The sequence below is a fragment of the Coregonus lavaretus genome, assembly GCF_964263955.1.
Source record: "Coregonus lavaretus genome assembly, contig: HAP1_SCAFFOLD_2598, whole genome shotgun sequence".
Taxonomy (NCBI): Eukaryota; Metazoa; Chordata; class Actinopteri; order Salmoniformes; family Salmonidae; genus Coregonus; species Coregonus lavaretus.
In genome coordinates, this window is record NW_028160965.1 from 33,832 (window position 1) to 48,482 (window position 14,651).

The 14,651-nt window shown below is 44.4% G+C and overlaps 1 protein-coding gene across 1 annotated transcript; it reads right to left on the minus strand.

Moving 5' to 3' along the window:
• Nucleotides 1-511: 511 nt before the first annotated feature.
• Nucleotides 512-12,317, minus strand: LOC311121255 (tripartite motif-containing protein 16-like). Its single transcript, XM_084195771.1, has 6 exons — nt 11,657-12,317; nt 11,089-11,184; nt 3,118-3,351; nt 2,470-2,629; nt 2,285-2,344; nt 512-2,048 (listed from the first exon to the last, which is right to left on the minus strand). The coding sequence occupies exons 1-6, from the start codon at nt 12,251-12,253 to the stop codon at nt 1,543-1,545; spliced, it is 1,653 nt and encodes a 550-aa protein (XP_084051897.1). The 5' UTR covers nt 12,254-12,317; the 3' UTR covers nt 512-1,542.
• Between the last annotated feature and the right edge of the window lie 2,334 nt (nt 12,318-14,651).

The following is a 14,651-nucleotide window of genomic DNA, read 5'->3' on the forward strand; positions in this document are numbered from 1 at the left end:
TACCATATTGTCATTTTCTAATGACAGGGAGAAAACATGTAAAATCTAGAAGACTACTTTAGATCAGGTCAAAATAAGCCTAGTGCACTACGTAGGGAACAGGGTGTCATTTGGGCCAGAGTCAGTAACTCCCCTGGGTATGAATTGTCTCTCTATCTTATCTGTCTTCTATATGATGTTCTCCTCTCCTCCTCTCTTCTCTCCTCTATTCACTCTATTCTATCATCCACACCACATGCCAGCTTCAACACAATCCATTTACAAGTTAAAGACACACCTTGGAATAAATAGCAAAGGAAAACTACTACTAGATGGATTTTTTATTTCCCATCACCATGAATCATATTTTAATAACTGAACAGTAGCAGACCTAACTTAATCTGTTCCTGACTCTGGGTAGTGGATTAAAAAGACCATCAATCTCCAATGATATTAAAGTACAATTCTGAACATTACTGATATACTGAGTGGCAAGTCAAGATATGTGCTGGGTTTTTATTGTTTGGTTAATATCACCACTTGCTGGACAGGTTTAATATTGCTTGACTGAGCAGTATGGGAGAATAAAAGATGCCAAACTTAGGGCCGGTTTCCCGGACATCTCCATTGAACATGCTTTTTAGTCTACGACTAGGCTTCATCTGTGTCCGGGAAACCGGCCCATATAGTTCAATTAGCAAGTAAGTAAAACTACCTGTTCCATGATACTGAGGAAAATGACATTGAGACAGAGAACCAATTGAGAAAACATTTCAATGGTTCTGAATGACAACCAACATACATTAACAGCAAACATCATGATTAATGTAAATGTATAAGATTAAAACGTTGCACTTACAAATAATATGAATGCATTGAATTGTAATTCATAACATCTTCTGAAGATCAAATCAATCAAATCATTGTACATAAAAACAGAGCAGAATGAATCATCACATCTGGGGACCATCACCACCAGCATGACTAGTATCTATGTGGACCCTACTACAGTTTAACCAGCTCAGCTATAGACTACACCAGCATGACTAGTATCTATGTGGACCCTACTACAGTTTAACCAGCTCAGCTATAGACTACACCAGCATGACTAGTATCTATGTGGACCCTACTACAGTTTAACCAGCTCAGCTATAAACTACACCAGCATGACTAGTATCTATGTGGACCCTACTACAGTTTAACCAGCTCAGCTATAGACTACACCAGCATGACTAGTATCTATGTGGACCCTACTACAGTTTAACCAGCTCAGCTATAGACTACACCAGCATGACTAGTATCTATGTGGACCCTACTACAGTTTAACCAGCTCAGCTATAGACTACACCAGCATGACTAGTATCTATGTGGATCCTACTACAGTTTAACCAGCTCAGCTATAGACTACACCAGCATGACTAGTATCTATGTGGACCCTACTACAGTTTAACCAGCTCAGCTATAGACTACACCAGCATGACTAGTATCTATGTGGACCCTACTACAGTTTAACCAGCTCAGCTATAGACTACACCAGCATGACTAGTATCTATGTGGACCCTACTACAGTTTAACCAGCTCAGCAGTACCAGAGATATTAAACCCAGGATAGAGGGGCTGAGTGAATGTGGTCTGGACTCTGTGGAGGAGGGTCATTGTGTCAGAGACACTGTAGAAGGACAGAGTACCTGCCTTGTGATCCAGGTCCACTCCTACTCTGGAGGACTGAGGGCCTGATACTTCAGTCACAACATTATTGTGTCTGAAACAATAACCACCCCTAGAGCACTCTAACCTCCAGGACTTGTCATTGAATCCAAATCTACCATCTGTCCCTGTTCTGCTGATGTCTTTATATGAGACTGCTGTAACACACCACCCACTCCACTCCACCTCCCAGTAACAGCGTCCAGACAGACCCTCTCTACACAGAACCTGGTAGTTGGTGAATCTGTCTGGATGATCAGGATATGGTTGTTCTTGGTCTGTACGTGTCACCTTTCTGTTCCCTTCAGACAGAGAGAGGTGTGTGTCTGCTGTGTTTGGGTCCAGTGTGAGCTGACAGGAATCTGGGAGAAGAGCAGAGCAGAGACCAATGAGGGGAGTTAGAACAATAAGTTAAGTCAGATACTGTATCTACCCTGTCTTTGATTAGAGCACAGCAGAGATCAAATCAGAGAAATATGAGGAGTCAGATAGATACCCAGTCTTTGATTAGATCTACTATTGCTATATATTTCTAGAGGGATTGTTAGGAGTGTCAGTAAAAAGAGACTGTTAGTTACTTCAGAATAAAGAGACTCACATTGTAAGAACTGTTCTCTGGTCTTGGGCTCTGGAGGCAGTACAACATCCACTATATTCACTACAGACACACAAACACATTCACAGAGAGAGGGAATGTTATCATCATACCATATTCCACATGTATATGACTAGTAGGGAACTTTCAATGGTCTAAAGTTGATGTTCTTATTATTTTCAACACACCTGTAGTGGAGATCTTGGTCCATTCTCCTTTAAGGACGTCTTCTAGTTTCTCTCTCAGTTCAGACACAGTCTTACTCACATCTCCAAAGTACTGAAGAGGACGGACAACGATGCTGGGTAAGTCTGAAGATACACTGGTACCGGAGAGAGACTGATAACTCTGGGGGAAGAGAGAGAGAGAGGGAGAGAGAGAGAGAGAGACTGATAACTCTGGAGAGAGAGAGACATTTACATTTTTACATTTTAGTCATTTAGTAGACACTCTTATCCAGAGCGACTTACAGTTAGTGAATACATATCTTTTTATACTGTCCCCCCATGGGAAACGAACCCACAACCCTGGCGTTGCAAACGCCATGCTCTATCAACTGAGCTACATCCCTGCCGGCCATTCCCTCCCCTACCCTGGACGACACTGGGCCAATTGTGCGCCGCCCATGAGTCTCCCGGTCGCGGCCGGCTGCAACAGAGACTGGATTCGAACCAGGATCTCTAGTGGCACAGTTAGCACTGCGATGCAGTGCCTTAGACCACTGCGCCACTCAGGAGACAAAAGAGACAGAGACAGAGACAGAGACAGAGACAGAGCAGAACCAACTGATTGAGAGTTTTAATTTCATATCACATGTATCAAGGCAGTTGAGTTACCTGGAGGAAATGGATGTGATCCTCTGTGTGTGAGAGCTGCTCCAGCTCAGTGCTTCTCTTCCTCAGCTCAGCTATCTCCTGCTCCAGTTGCTCCAGGAGTCCTTCAGCTTGACTCACTTGAGCCTTCACTTGGGCTCTGATCAGCTCCTTCACCTCAGAGCGCCTTCTCTCAATGGAGCGGATCAGCTCGGTAAAGATCTTATCACTGTCCTCCACTGCTGCCTGTGCAGAGCGCTGTTAAGAGAGAGAGAGAGAGAGAGAGAGAGAGACTTGTCTTACTTTAATGAGCCATCCTCATTACACGAACACCCCCACCCCTAAAAGCACATTGCGTGCCACCACAACCTCTACACAATCACATTATCCAGTACCCAACACCACAGTACAATACACCAACCAGCACCACATTCCAACCGTCCATCCAACCCCTCCTCTCCAGCCGTACAGACAGCCCCCCTGAGCCCCCATACCTCCTGAAACATCTCCACACTGTTGATCATTTTGTACAACTCAAACTCAACCCTAAGGCGTCAACAGTAATGGCATTACCCTGGCAACACAGAAAAAACATGATGAACAGTCTGTCATTGCAGAAAACGGACACCCCTCCCCAACTCCCAGGTCAACCCGAGCCAACCAGCTATTGGTGTCCAGGGCTCCATGTAATACCCTCCACTGGACGACCCCTGACCTTTCCAGCACTGGGAGCTTATAGAGCACCCTCCACCTATACCCTGCCATGCTCTCAGCCCCCACAACCCCCTGCCACTGATGCCCCTTCACTCCCACTAAGCTCAGAGTGTTAAAAGTCAGTAAGTCCTCCAGACTCTCCTGCCAGTCCCCAGTCTCTGCTGTCACTTGCAGTGGTGGAAACGGTGGTGGCCCCTCCTCAGGCTGCTCCAGCCCTCAGTACTGCAGCATAGAAATCAGAGACCCCTGCTGTATTGAGTCTCTAATGCCGCATGATGAAGAGCTGCTGATCCAGCCCCAAACCACCAGCCCTCCTCAACAGAGCACATGCTGGTTCCCTCCAGCCCACCTCCGTACGGTACAGTCGCCTCTGTGCTGCTGAGTCAGAACGCTGCCACCCTGACCAGAAAATGTTTACTAACTTGCGCTGCAGGTCCACAAGCAGACCACCGGGGGCGTTGAGAATGGCCAATTTAAGCCATAGAGAGGATGCCACCAAGTTGTTGATGATCAGCACCGTCCCTCTGTATGCCACTTGGGAGATGAGCCACCTCCACTTCGTCAGCCTCGACACCACCGCTTGTGACACTCCTTCCCAGTTCTTCCTATCCCAACCCTCCGAGCCCAGATACACCCCAAGCATCTTGAGCCACTCACAGCCCCACTGCAACCCCCCTGGAAGCTGCAGAGGTGCACTGTCCCTCCATGCCCCACATAACAGAGCCTCACTCTTGCCCCAGTTTCCCTAAGCAGAAGACGCCCCCTCGTACACCCTCAAACTATTCTCCAGGGCCTGTAGGTTCTGCTCATCCCTAACCAACACAGACGTCATCAGCGTATGCTGCCACTGCTATGCCTGTCCCCAACCCTATGCCTGGCTCCCACACTCCCTGTAGCCTCCTGCGTAGCAGGCCCAGAAAGGGCTCAATAACAAGAGTGTATAGCTGCCCTGACAGAGGGCATCCCTGGTGAATGCCCCTCCCTACCCAGACTGGCCTACTGAGCCCTCCCCACACCTTGACCATACATGAAGCCCAAGCGTACAGCATTTGAACACAGGCCACAAAATTCTCCCCACAACCAAAACAACACATTGAACAGATATTCATGGTCCACCCTATCAAAGGCTTTCTCCTGATTATGAACAGATTGTCTGTGTTTGAGCGTCCTGGTACACAGTACGTTTGGTCCTTGTGTACAATAGAGTCCAGGTGGGACTTCAGTCTTTTAACGAGGACCTTGGTAAAGACCTTATATTCCACACAGAGCAATGCCACAGGCCTCCAGTTCTTTATGTCACTCAAATCCCCTTTATTGGGCAGGAGAGTCAAAGCCTACCGTCTACATCTTAGCGACAGCTCCCCCACCCTGACGCACTCACGAAACACACAAAACAAGTCCTGTCCAATAATCATAAAAATCCACGTCTGAGAGACAGCAGCTGAGAGTTTGTGAAAGGCCAGGGAAATGTCCATTTGATTACTCTGTGACAGAGAGAGTTTGGAAAGGTCTGTGAGCAGAACCTGAGAACACCCAGGATCACAGAGTTCTGCCCTCTATAAATCAGAGTACAACTCCACAGCCGCAGCCTCATCTACCCCACAACAGAAGTTACCCACCCATCAGGCTCCCTCATCTCCCCACAACAGAAGTTACCCACCCATCAGTGTCCCTCATCTCCCCACAACAGAAGTTACCCACCCATCAGGCTCCCTCATCTCCCCACAACAGAAGTTACCCACCCATCAGACTCCCTCATCTCCCCACAACAGAAGTTACCCACCCATCAGGCTCCCTCATCTCCCCACAACAGAAGTTACCCACCCATCAGGCTCCCTCCTCTCCCCCACAACAGAAGTTACCCACCCATCAGGCTCCCTCATCTCCCCACAACAGAAGTTACCCACCCATCAGGCTCCCTCCTCTCCCCCACAACAGAAGTTACCCACCCATCAGGCTCCCTCCTCTCCCCCACAACAGAAGTTACCCACCCATCAGGCTCCCTCATCTCCCCACAACAGAAGTTACCCACCCATCAGGCTCCCTCATCTCCCCCACAACAGAAGTTACCCACCCATCAGGCTCCCTCATCTCCCCCACAACAGAAGTTACCCACCCATCAGGCTCCCTCATCTCCCCATAACAGAAGTTACCCACCCATCAGGCTCCCTCATCTCCCCACAACAGAAGTTACCCACCCATCAGGCTCCCTCCTCTCCCCCACAACAGAAGTTACCCACCCATCAGGCTCCCTCATCTCCCCACAACAGAAGTTACCCACCCATCAGGCTCCCTCATCTCCCCACAACAGAAGTTAGCCGCCCATCAGACAAACGTAAAACAAGGGATTTTCTTGGTTTCCCCACTCTGTTTTTCCAACCCCTCTGGTGCCCTGTACTATTATATAATATAATCTGCCATTTTGCAGACGCTTTTATCCAAAGCGACTTACAGTCATGTGTGCATATATACATATATATATATTTTTTTTGTGTATGGGTGGTCCCGGGGATCGAACCCACTACCCTGGCGTTACAAGCGCCGTGCTCTACCAGCTGAGCTACAGAGGACCAGGTGCAGACACATTTATGAAAGCAAAGACAAGGTCATTATTTGGGCTCTAAACACTAACAACCTACCCTTACACACCTCTTTTGCTACCCCTGCACTAAGATTTCTGCCATGGCATTTAAATGTTTTTGGTTTACATATTCCCCCAGTCTTTGCCGCCGTTCATGTTAAGGAAGTCTAACCGTGAAATCTCCATAAGAGGTGGGAGGGAAATCACCACAATCAGAAACCAGTAGAGAAGCCCATAAAGCCGCCATGCCAGAAAAAAACATAAATTTAAGCAGATTCTGAAGACATGCCCTTAAGAACCCATGACCCATTTTCTCAGCCTATACCGCTTCCTGGGTGAGAGGACACTAAACCCCTCATTCTTCATCACGTGTTGTACTGACCTTACAAACCTTCCAGGATCAATCAAATAAGACTCCAGCATAACCTTCTTTTTCCCCTTTAGTCTCCATCAGGAACCTAGAAAGTTCTCTCACCGTATATATACCTGTTCTCAACTGGCTTACCTGGTTAAATAAAGGTGAAATAAATAAAATAAAAAAATATATATACTGGGCCCTCAGCCTGACAGCTCTGGATCCAATGAGCCGTCTGAAAACGAGACGCCTTGTCCTCCGCTCCCGCAGACTCACCTCCCCCCTCTTCCTCCTCCTCCATTGGCACGGTACCGTCCTCCTCCTCCCCAGTCTCTGCCCCCCTGCACTTCCCCCCTGATCAGAGCCTCTTCCCCAATGACAGGCAATATTTCCTGGGATGAGCCCACCAAGCCTTCGCCCACCGGAGTCTCTGTTACTACAGAAACCTTCCTCAGCTCATGTAGCCCAGCTGCAACCCTCCCCACCACCGCTTTCTCCACGGCCTGCGCACCACCACTTGGCCATGCACTACTACCGTGTAGCTCAGTTGGTAGAGCATGGCGCTTGCAACGCCAGGGTTGTGGGTTCGTTTCCCATGGGGGGGACAGTATGAAAATGTATGCACTCACTAACTGTAAGTCGCTCTGGATAAGAGCATCTGCTAAATGACTAAAATGTAAAAAATGTATTCTCCTCCCTCCTGGTACCCCTGCCATTTATTTGCAATTCTGAGTAATCACTATTTTAGTACGGATTAGTAAGGAAAAACACTTTATTCAGTACTACTGCAGTTGCTTAATAATTGCCGGCCATTCCCTCCCCTACCCTGGACGACGCTGGGCCAATTGTGCGCCGCCCATGAGTCTCCCGGTCACGGCCGGCTGCGACAGAGCCTGGATTCGAACCAGGATCTAGTGGCACAGTTAGCACTGCGATGCAGTGCCTTAGACCACTGCGCCACTCAGGAGTTCTCTCCCTGGATACACCACCACTCCACCTCACAGGGAAAACTCCTGCCTGAGCTTTTTACTGTCCCTTTCCACACTGCTAACGCAAGAGGAAGGACTGAAAACACATTACTGTGAAGTAATATAATGATGAGTCATGTTTATTATTACCTGTTTTTATGGTCATGTTTTGAAATTATACTTCATTACTATAATGATTATCAATACGCCTAAACATTAATTCAGTCACCTCTGGTCGACAAAAACGTATTTTCCTAGTACATTAATTGTAAAATTCATCAACCAGCATCGAGCACTCTGCCTTCTCAGGCAAGCGAGGGGCATGTTGAGGTAAATATGCTAACCGCCAAGGTTGCATTATGTCATTTATTGGTGGGCTGGAAGATGCAGTGTTTTTTCTTTTCTATTCAGAGGCTATTTACTCCCAATATGAGATAATTTTATATAGAAGGTTTTTATAATGTAATGTTTACTAGGGTTGAGGTTAGCGCATCTGAGTAGGGATTATTTGGGTTCAATACCTGTCCTACCTATCAATCATATTGCTGCTTGTAGCCTATAACTGATGATCCCCACACTAGAAATACCCAAAACTATCTGTGCTAGCAAACCCTGTGTTCCACCCCTCCCCTGTGTAACCTTGAAGTTTGTTAAGAAACAAACACTTGTCTACGAAAAGAGACATGTTTAACAGATTCCGCTTGGCACCCAGCCGAGAGCACACGGAAACCACTTGCAAATTTACCAAAACTAACCAACTACTTGCGGTCTGTTCGGAAGCAATAAACGGAGGCAGATTAGCCACCACAACTCTTATCGAAAGAGGCGACATCTGCACCAACACACCCCTCACAACAAGACAAACCTTTTTCATTAACACAACCACCGCCTTGTTCATTCTGGATGCAGAGTCCAGATGTTCCGCTCCAACCTGTTCGCCGACCATGAGCAAAACTTCCTCCACACCTTTCTCCGGAACGGACCCGAAGCGACAGCGTTTCTTCTCCACTCGGTTGAGGCCATCACGCCGCCCTAACAAACTACCCCTACTCCCCCCTCAACTCTAAACGATAAACAGTGGAAACCAATAAACAAACCCTCCACCATGAGAAAATACATTCAGAAAATACGCAAGAACCAAAAGAAAAAAGAACAGTAGCCCTCCTCACGAACCACAAATCTCTCACAGCAACAACTTCTTCTTCTATGATATAATGGCGGTCCACAAACCAACGTTAAAGGTGCATGCCGCCACCTACTGTGCTGGAGTGTGTGGTCAATCACGGTTTCCAACATTTCTAAATCCTCCTACCTAACTCAGTACTTCTGAGAAAATAAAGAAGAGCCCTACTAACTTCTAATAGACCCTCCCCCATCCCCAAAATCCCTTCCAAACCCCCCCAACCCCGTCCAACCTCAATGACCCTACACATCTTTCCCTCTCTTCAACATACTTACAACAATATAACAACACATGCTCCACCGTTTCATCGACCGTACCTTCCAGACACAAACCATTCCCATGCTTGCCAACCAGATGTAATGACGAGATCAATGTACAATTTTCTACTCAACCAACTACTGCAAAAGTGATGGAATGAGAGAGGCAGAGACACCGTACATAGCCATAATGTAACGTTTCTTCTTCTTTGGAGTTTAACGGCGATTGGCATCCAATATGTTGCATTACCGCCCCCAACTGGACTATAATATAAATCCATTATACTTTGTTATACAAAATGGGAAAAGGGGAAAGGAACATTTAATTAAAAACCTTCCAACTAACCCTACACTCATTAAATACCCACTACCCCATTCCACTACTTTCACCCTATCTGCTCCTGCACCATGCCAACGGCCTGGGAGGACAGGAAACCACCACTCAACACACCCTGTAACTCCTCTGAAGTCTAATCTTGTATGCCCAAATACTTCTCTGCAGCTGCCACCACAATATCTATTTTCTGTGATTTACATTCAATTTCATTCAATTTCTGCTGTACAGTTGATAACCATTGCTATGAACAGCAAGAAGCTAACTTTACTGAAGCATATATCACTCGTTGATCTATCCCTCTGTGCTGGCACAGATCTACTACTCACAGGGATCCTCTCAGGATCTCTCACCCTTGACCCATCCTCCTCTACTTTCTTCACTGCCTCAGCATACGACACCTTCTGCACTACTCTGACTCTAGCCACCTCAACCTGCCTCTCTCGCACCGGACACTTCAGATCCCCAGCAACATGGGCATCCCAACAGTTGACACACAACTTTATCCACCGAAACTACACAATCCTCTATCCCATGCCCTCCTGCACAATTCCCACATCTTGGAATCTCCCTCCTACAAACTGCTGCAACATGACCATAAATGTTGCACCTGAAACAGCACAGTGGATTCGCCACAAACTTTATTCACCAGAACAATCCTTTATCCCATTCTCTTCCGCACACATAAAACATCTTTGAATTTCTCTCCCACAAACTGCTGCGAAATGACCATAAACGTTGCACCTGAATTTATGGATTTGGCACAAAAGCTCGAATCAAGATAACTGATGTATCATAACATGACTTTCTCTGTTAAAGACTCAAATCTCAAAAGGACTGACTCCTCTGTTTCACCACGCTCACCACCGGGTCTGCGTCCCACCAAACGGCGGGAATCACAAACACCAGGAATCTTCAACCTTAATTGCTCCACTTCTACACTTAACGCTACCCCAGAAATCACTCCTTTCAATGGTGTCCTGTTCCAAAGAGCAAAGCAAGAAACAGATCTTGACCCAAGTTGCGTGACACGGAGCGCCCACTCCCTCTGGTCAGAAGAAACACCAACAAATATCACAAGTCCACTAGAGTCCACTTGAGTTATAACATTTGAAATGTCTCTATTACTTTGAAACTTTTGTGAGTGTAATGTTTACTGTTAATTTCTGATTTGTTTATTATTTATTTCACTTGCTTTCGCAATGTAAACATATATGTTTCCCATGCCAATAAAGCCCTTTGAATTAAATTGAGAGAGAGCTCCATGTTAATGTATAGGGGACTTGAGTCTTTCATGGTTACTCAAGGTTATGTGATGAGGTAACCCCTCTTGCGACTTCAAAATCAGTGTCAGCCTAATGGGGAATGACCTCTTGGTGAAACAGTCAAGATGTTGGTTTCTCTCCTCAGTAGACCCGGGTTCATATCCCGCCAGTTATATTAAGCAGTCTATTCTCTGAAAGGGGTCCAGACAGCCTGTTCCCAACAGTGGAGCCAGTGGGATTGGAGAGGGGCCCCTCTCTCTGTCTCTCTCTCTCTCTCTCTCTCTCTGACTGGAGTAGAGAAGTGAAATGGTGTGTCTCCTCTGGTCAACAATACTCACATTGAGAGACTCCACAGCCTGTTGGAGCTCCTTCAGGTCCTTCTCTCTCTCCTGGAATCTCTGCTGGACTTTCTGCTGACTCATCCCCAGCTGCCTCTGTGGAGAATCACTCTTCAATGAGCTATCAAGCTTTATTTGTCCAGTAGATCAATAGTATAGTAATGGGACATAGGGCCCATAGAAGTTAGGGATTAATATGTTGAGGAAGAGTCTGTGTGAAATTAAATTATTATATTGTTATGTGAATGATTATAGTTTTAACAGTGCACAAAACAGGGGAGCTGATTGGGTGTTTGATAACGAATGATAATGGTGTTTGATAATGAATGATAATGATGTTTGATAACAAATTACAATGGTGTTTGATAATGGTGTTTGACTTTAGAAAATGGTGATACATTTGGAGAATCTGGGTTAACATATCTATATAATCAAGGTTTGTGTTCATATTTGTTCTGTTGTGGATTGATTTCATTTGAATGATCTCATATTCAAACAGCCTTAGTTCCTACTGTATCTTTAATTATTTTTTTATCAAACAGTCACCAACAAGTAGTTCTGGTCTTACCTGTTTCTCAGTCCTCTCTGCTGCAGCTGACACTGTTTCATGGCCTTTATGTTCATCCATCACACACAGCAGACAGATACACTGCTGATCGGTACGACAGTAAAACTCCAGCAGTTTGTCATGATGAGAGCAGATCTTCTCCTGTAGTTGTGCGGTGGCTTTGACCAGCTTGTGCTTCTTGAAAGCAGGAAATTCATAGTGAGGTTGGAGGTGAGTCTCACAGTAAGAGGCCAGACACACCAGACAGGACATGAGGGCTTTCTGCTTTCTGGTCCCAGTGCAGAAATCACACGCCACATCTCCAGGTCCAGCATAGCACAGAGCAGGAGGGGGAGCAACCTGGACTCCTGTCTTCTTCAGTTTCTCCACCACTTCAGCCAGCACGATGTTTCTCTTCAGAACAGGCCTTGGGGTAAAAGTCTCTCTGCACTGAGGACAGCTATAGACCCCTTTCAGAACATCCTGATCCCAGCAGCCCTCAATACAGCTTCTACAGTAACTGTGTCCACAGGGAATAGCCACCGGCTCCTTCAGTAGATCCAGACAGACAGAACAACAGAACTGGTCCTGGTCCAGCAAAACTCCCTGCTGAGCCATTTGGACGGTTGTTCACTCTCACACAGACAGACGACACAGAGAATCAGATAAGTTTTGTTTCCACAGAAGAGAGTTTGTGGAGGGGAGGGACTTCCTGGTTCTGCCAGAGGGGTGGGGTTAGAGGGAGGGAGGAGTTAGAAGAGAGAGAGAGAGAGAGAGAGAGAGAGAGAGAGAGAGAGAGAGAGAGAGAGAGAGAGAGAGAGAGAGAGAGAGAGAGAGAGAGAGAGAGAGAGAGAGAGAGAGAGAGAGAGAGAGAGAGAGAGAGAAGAGAGAGAGAGAGAGAGAGAGAGAGAGAGAGAGAGAGAGAGAGAGAGAAAGAGAGAGAGAGAGAGAGAGAGAGAGAGAGAGAGAGAGAGAGAGAGAGAGAGAGAGAGAAAGAGAGAGAGAGAGAGAGAGAACTGTCCACAATGTTAATAGAGACAGAGATATGTGTTTTGTGTATGGAATAAATTAAATAGAGTGGTTAGAATATATAAAGGGTAACAGTTTCTATGAAGTACATATGTATAATGATTTTTAATGAATTGTGTAATGCCTTAAACTTACGTGCTATGACACTAACTATAACCATCCATAATAACTAATACGTGGTTGTAAAACTGTACAATGTGTCATAGATAATTAGCTACAATGGGGGAGGGGGGACTTGAAATGAATGCAATGTACTGTAGCTGAAATGAATACCGTATGTATTGACTGATCATTGAGAATGATGTAACACTTTACATTACAGTGTGTTTATTGGTGTGTAATTATTCCTGTTAGTACAGTGGTGTAAAAGTACTGTGATGCCTCATTCTTCCACTGTACTAGCAGCAGTAACCCTAGCCAGTATTAAGGCTACTGTAATGGAAAGTGTTACAGGAAATATAAAGGAAGGATTTATACATGTCATCTATGATATACTCTATGTAATGATATGTCTATGTCTTCTATATGGTGTTCTATACTGTATGTAATGATATGTCTGTCTTCTATATGGTGTTCTATACTGTATGTAATGATATGTCTATGTCTTCTATATGGTGTTCTATACTGTATGTAATGATATGTCTATGTCTTCTATATGGTGTTCTATACTGTATGTAATGATATGTCTATGTCTTCTATATGGTGTTCTATACTGTATGTAATGATATGTCTAAGTCTTCTATATGGTGTTCTATACTGTATGTAATGATATGTCTATGTCTTCTATATGGTGTTCTATACTGTATGTAATGATATGTCTATGTCTTCTAGATGGTGTTCTATACTGTATGTAATGATATGTCTATGTCTTCTAGATGGTGTTCTATACTGTATGTAATGATATGTCTATGTCTTCTATATGGTGTTCTATACTGTATGTAATGATATGTCTGTCTTATATATGGTGTTCTATACTGTATGTAATGATATGTCTATGTCTTCTATATGGTGTTCTATACTGTATGTAATGATATGTCTATGTCTTCTATATGGTGTTCTATACTGTATATAATGATATGTCTATGTATTCTAGATGGTGTTCTATACTGTATGTAATGATATGTCTATGTCTTCTAGATGGTGTTATATGCTGTATGTAATGATATGTCTATGTCATCTAGATGGTGTTCTATACTGTATGTGATGATATGTCTATGTCTTCTAGATGGTGTTCTATACTGTATGCAATGATATGTCTATGTCTTCTAGATGGTGTTCTATACTGTATGTAATGATATGTCCATGTCTTCTAGATGGTGTTCTATACTGTATATAATGATATGTCCATGTCTTCTATATGGTGTTCTATACTGTATGTAATGATATGTCTATGTCTTCTAGATGGTGTTCTATGCTGTATGTAATGATATGTCTATGTCTTCTAGATGGTGTTCTATACTGTATGTAATGATATGTCTATGTCTTCTAGATGGTGTTCTATACTGTACGCAATGATATGTCTATGTCTTCTAGATGGTGTTCTATACTGTATGTAATGATATGTCCATGTCTTCTAGATGGTGTTCTATACTGTATATAATGATATGTCCATGTCTTCTATATGGTGTTCTATACTGTATGTAATGATATGTCTATGTCTTCTATAAGGTGTTCTATACTGTATGTAATGATATGTCTATGTCTTCTATATGGTGTTATATACTGTATGTAATGATATGTCTATGTCTTCTATATGGTGTTCTATACTGTATGTAATGATATGTCTATGTCTTCTATATGGTGTTCTATACTGTATGTAATGATATGTCTATGTCTTCTAGATGCTGTTCTATACTGTATGTAATGATATGTCTATGTCTTCTATATGGTGTTCTATACTGTATGTAATGATATGTCTATGTCTTCTATATGGTGTTCTATACTGTATGTAATGATATGTCTATGTCTTCTATATGGTATTCTATAC

Coding starts and splice junctions, on each gene's coding strand:
- LOC311121255 (XM_084195771.1), bottom strand. CDS start 12,253: ATGGCTCAGCAGGGAGTTTTGCTGGACCAGGACCAGTTCTGTTGTTCT. Junction 2,630..3,117: donor ATCACATCCATTTCCTCCAG/GTAACTCAACTG, acceptor CTCTTCCCCCAG/AGTTATCAGTCTCTCTCCGG. Junction 2,049..2,284: donor CAGAGAACAGTTCTTACAAT/GTGAGTCTCTTT, acceptor CTCTTCTCCCAG/ATTCCTGTCAGCTCACACTG.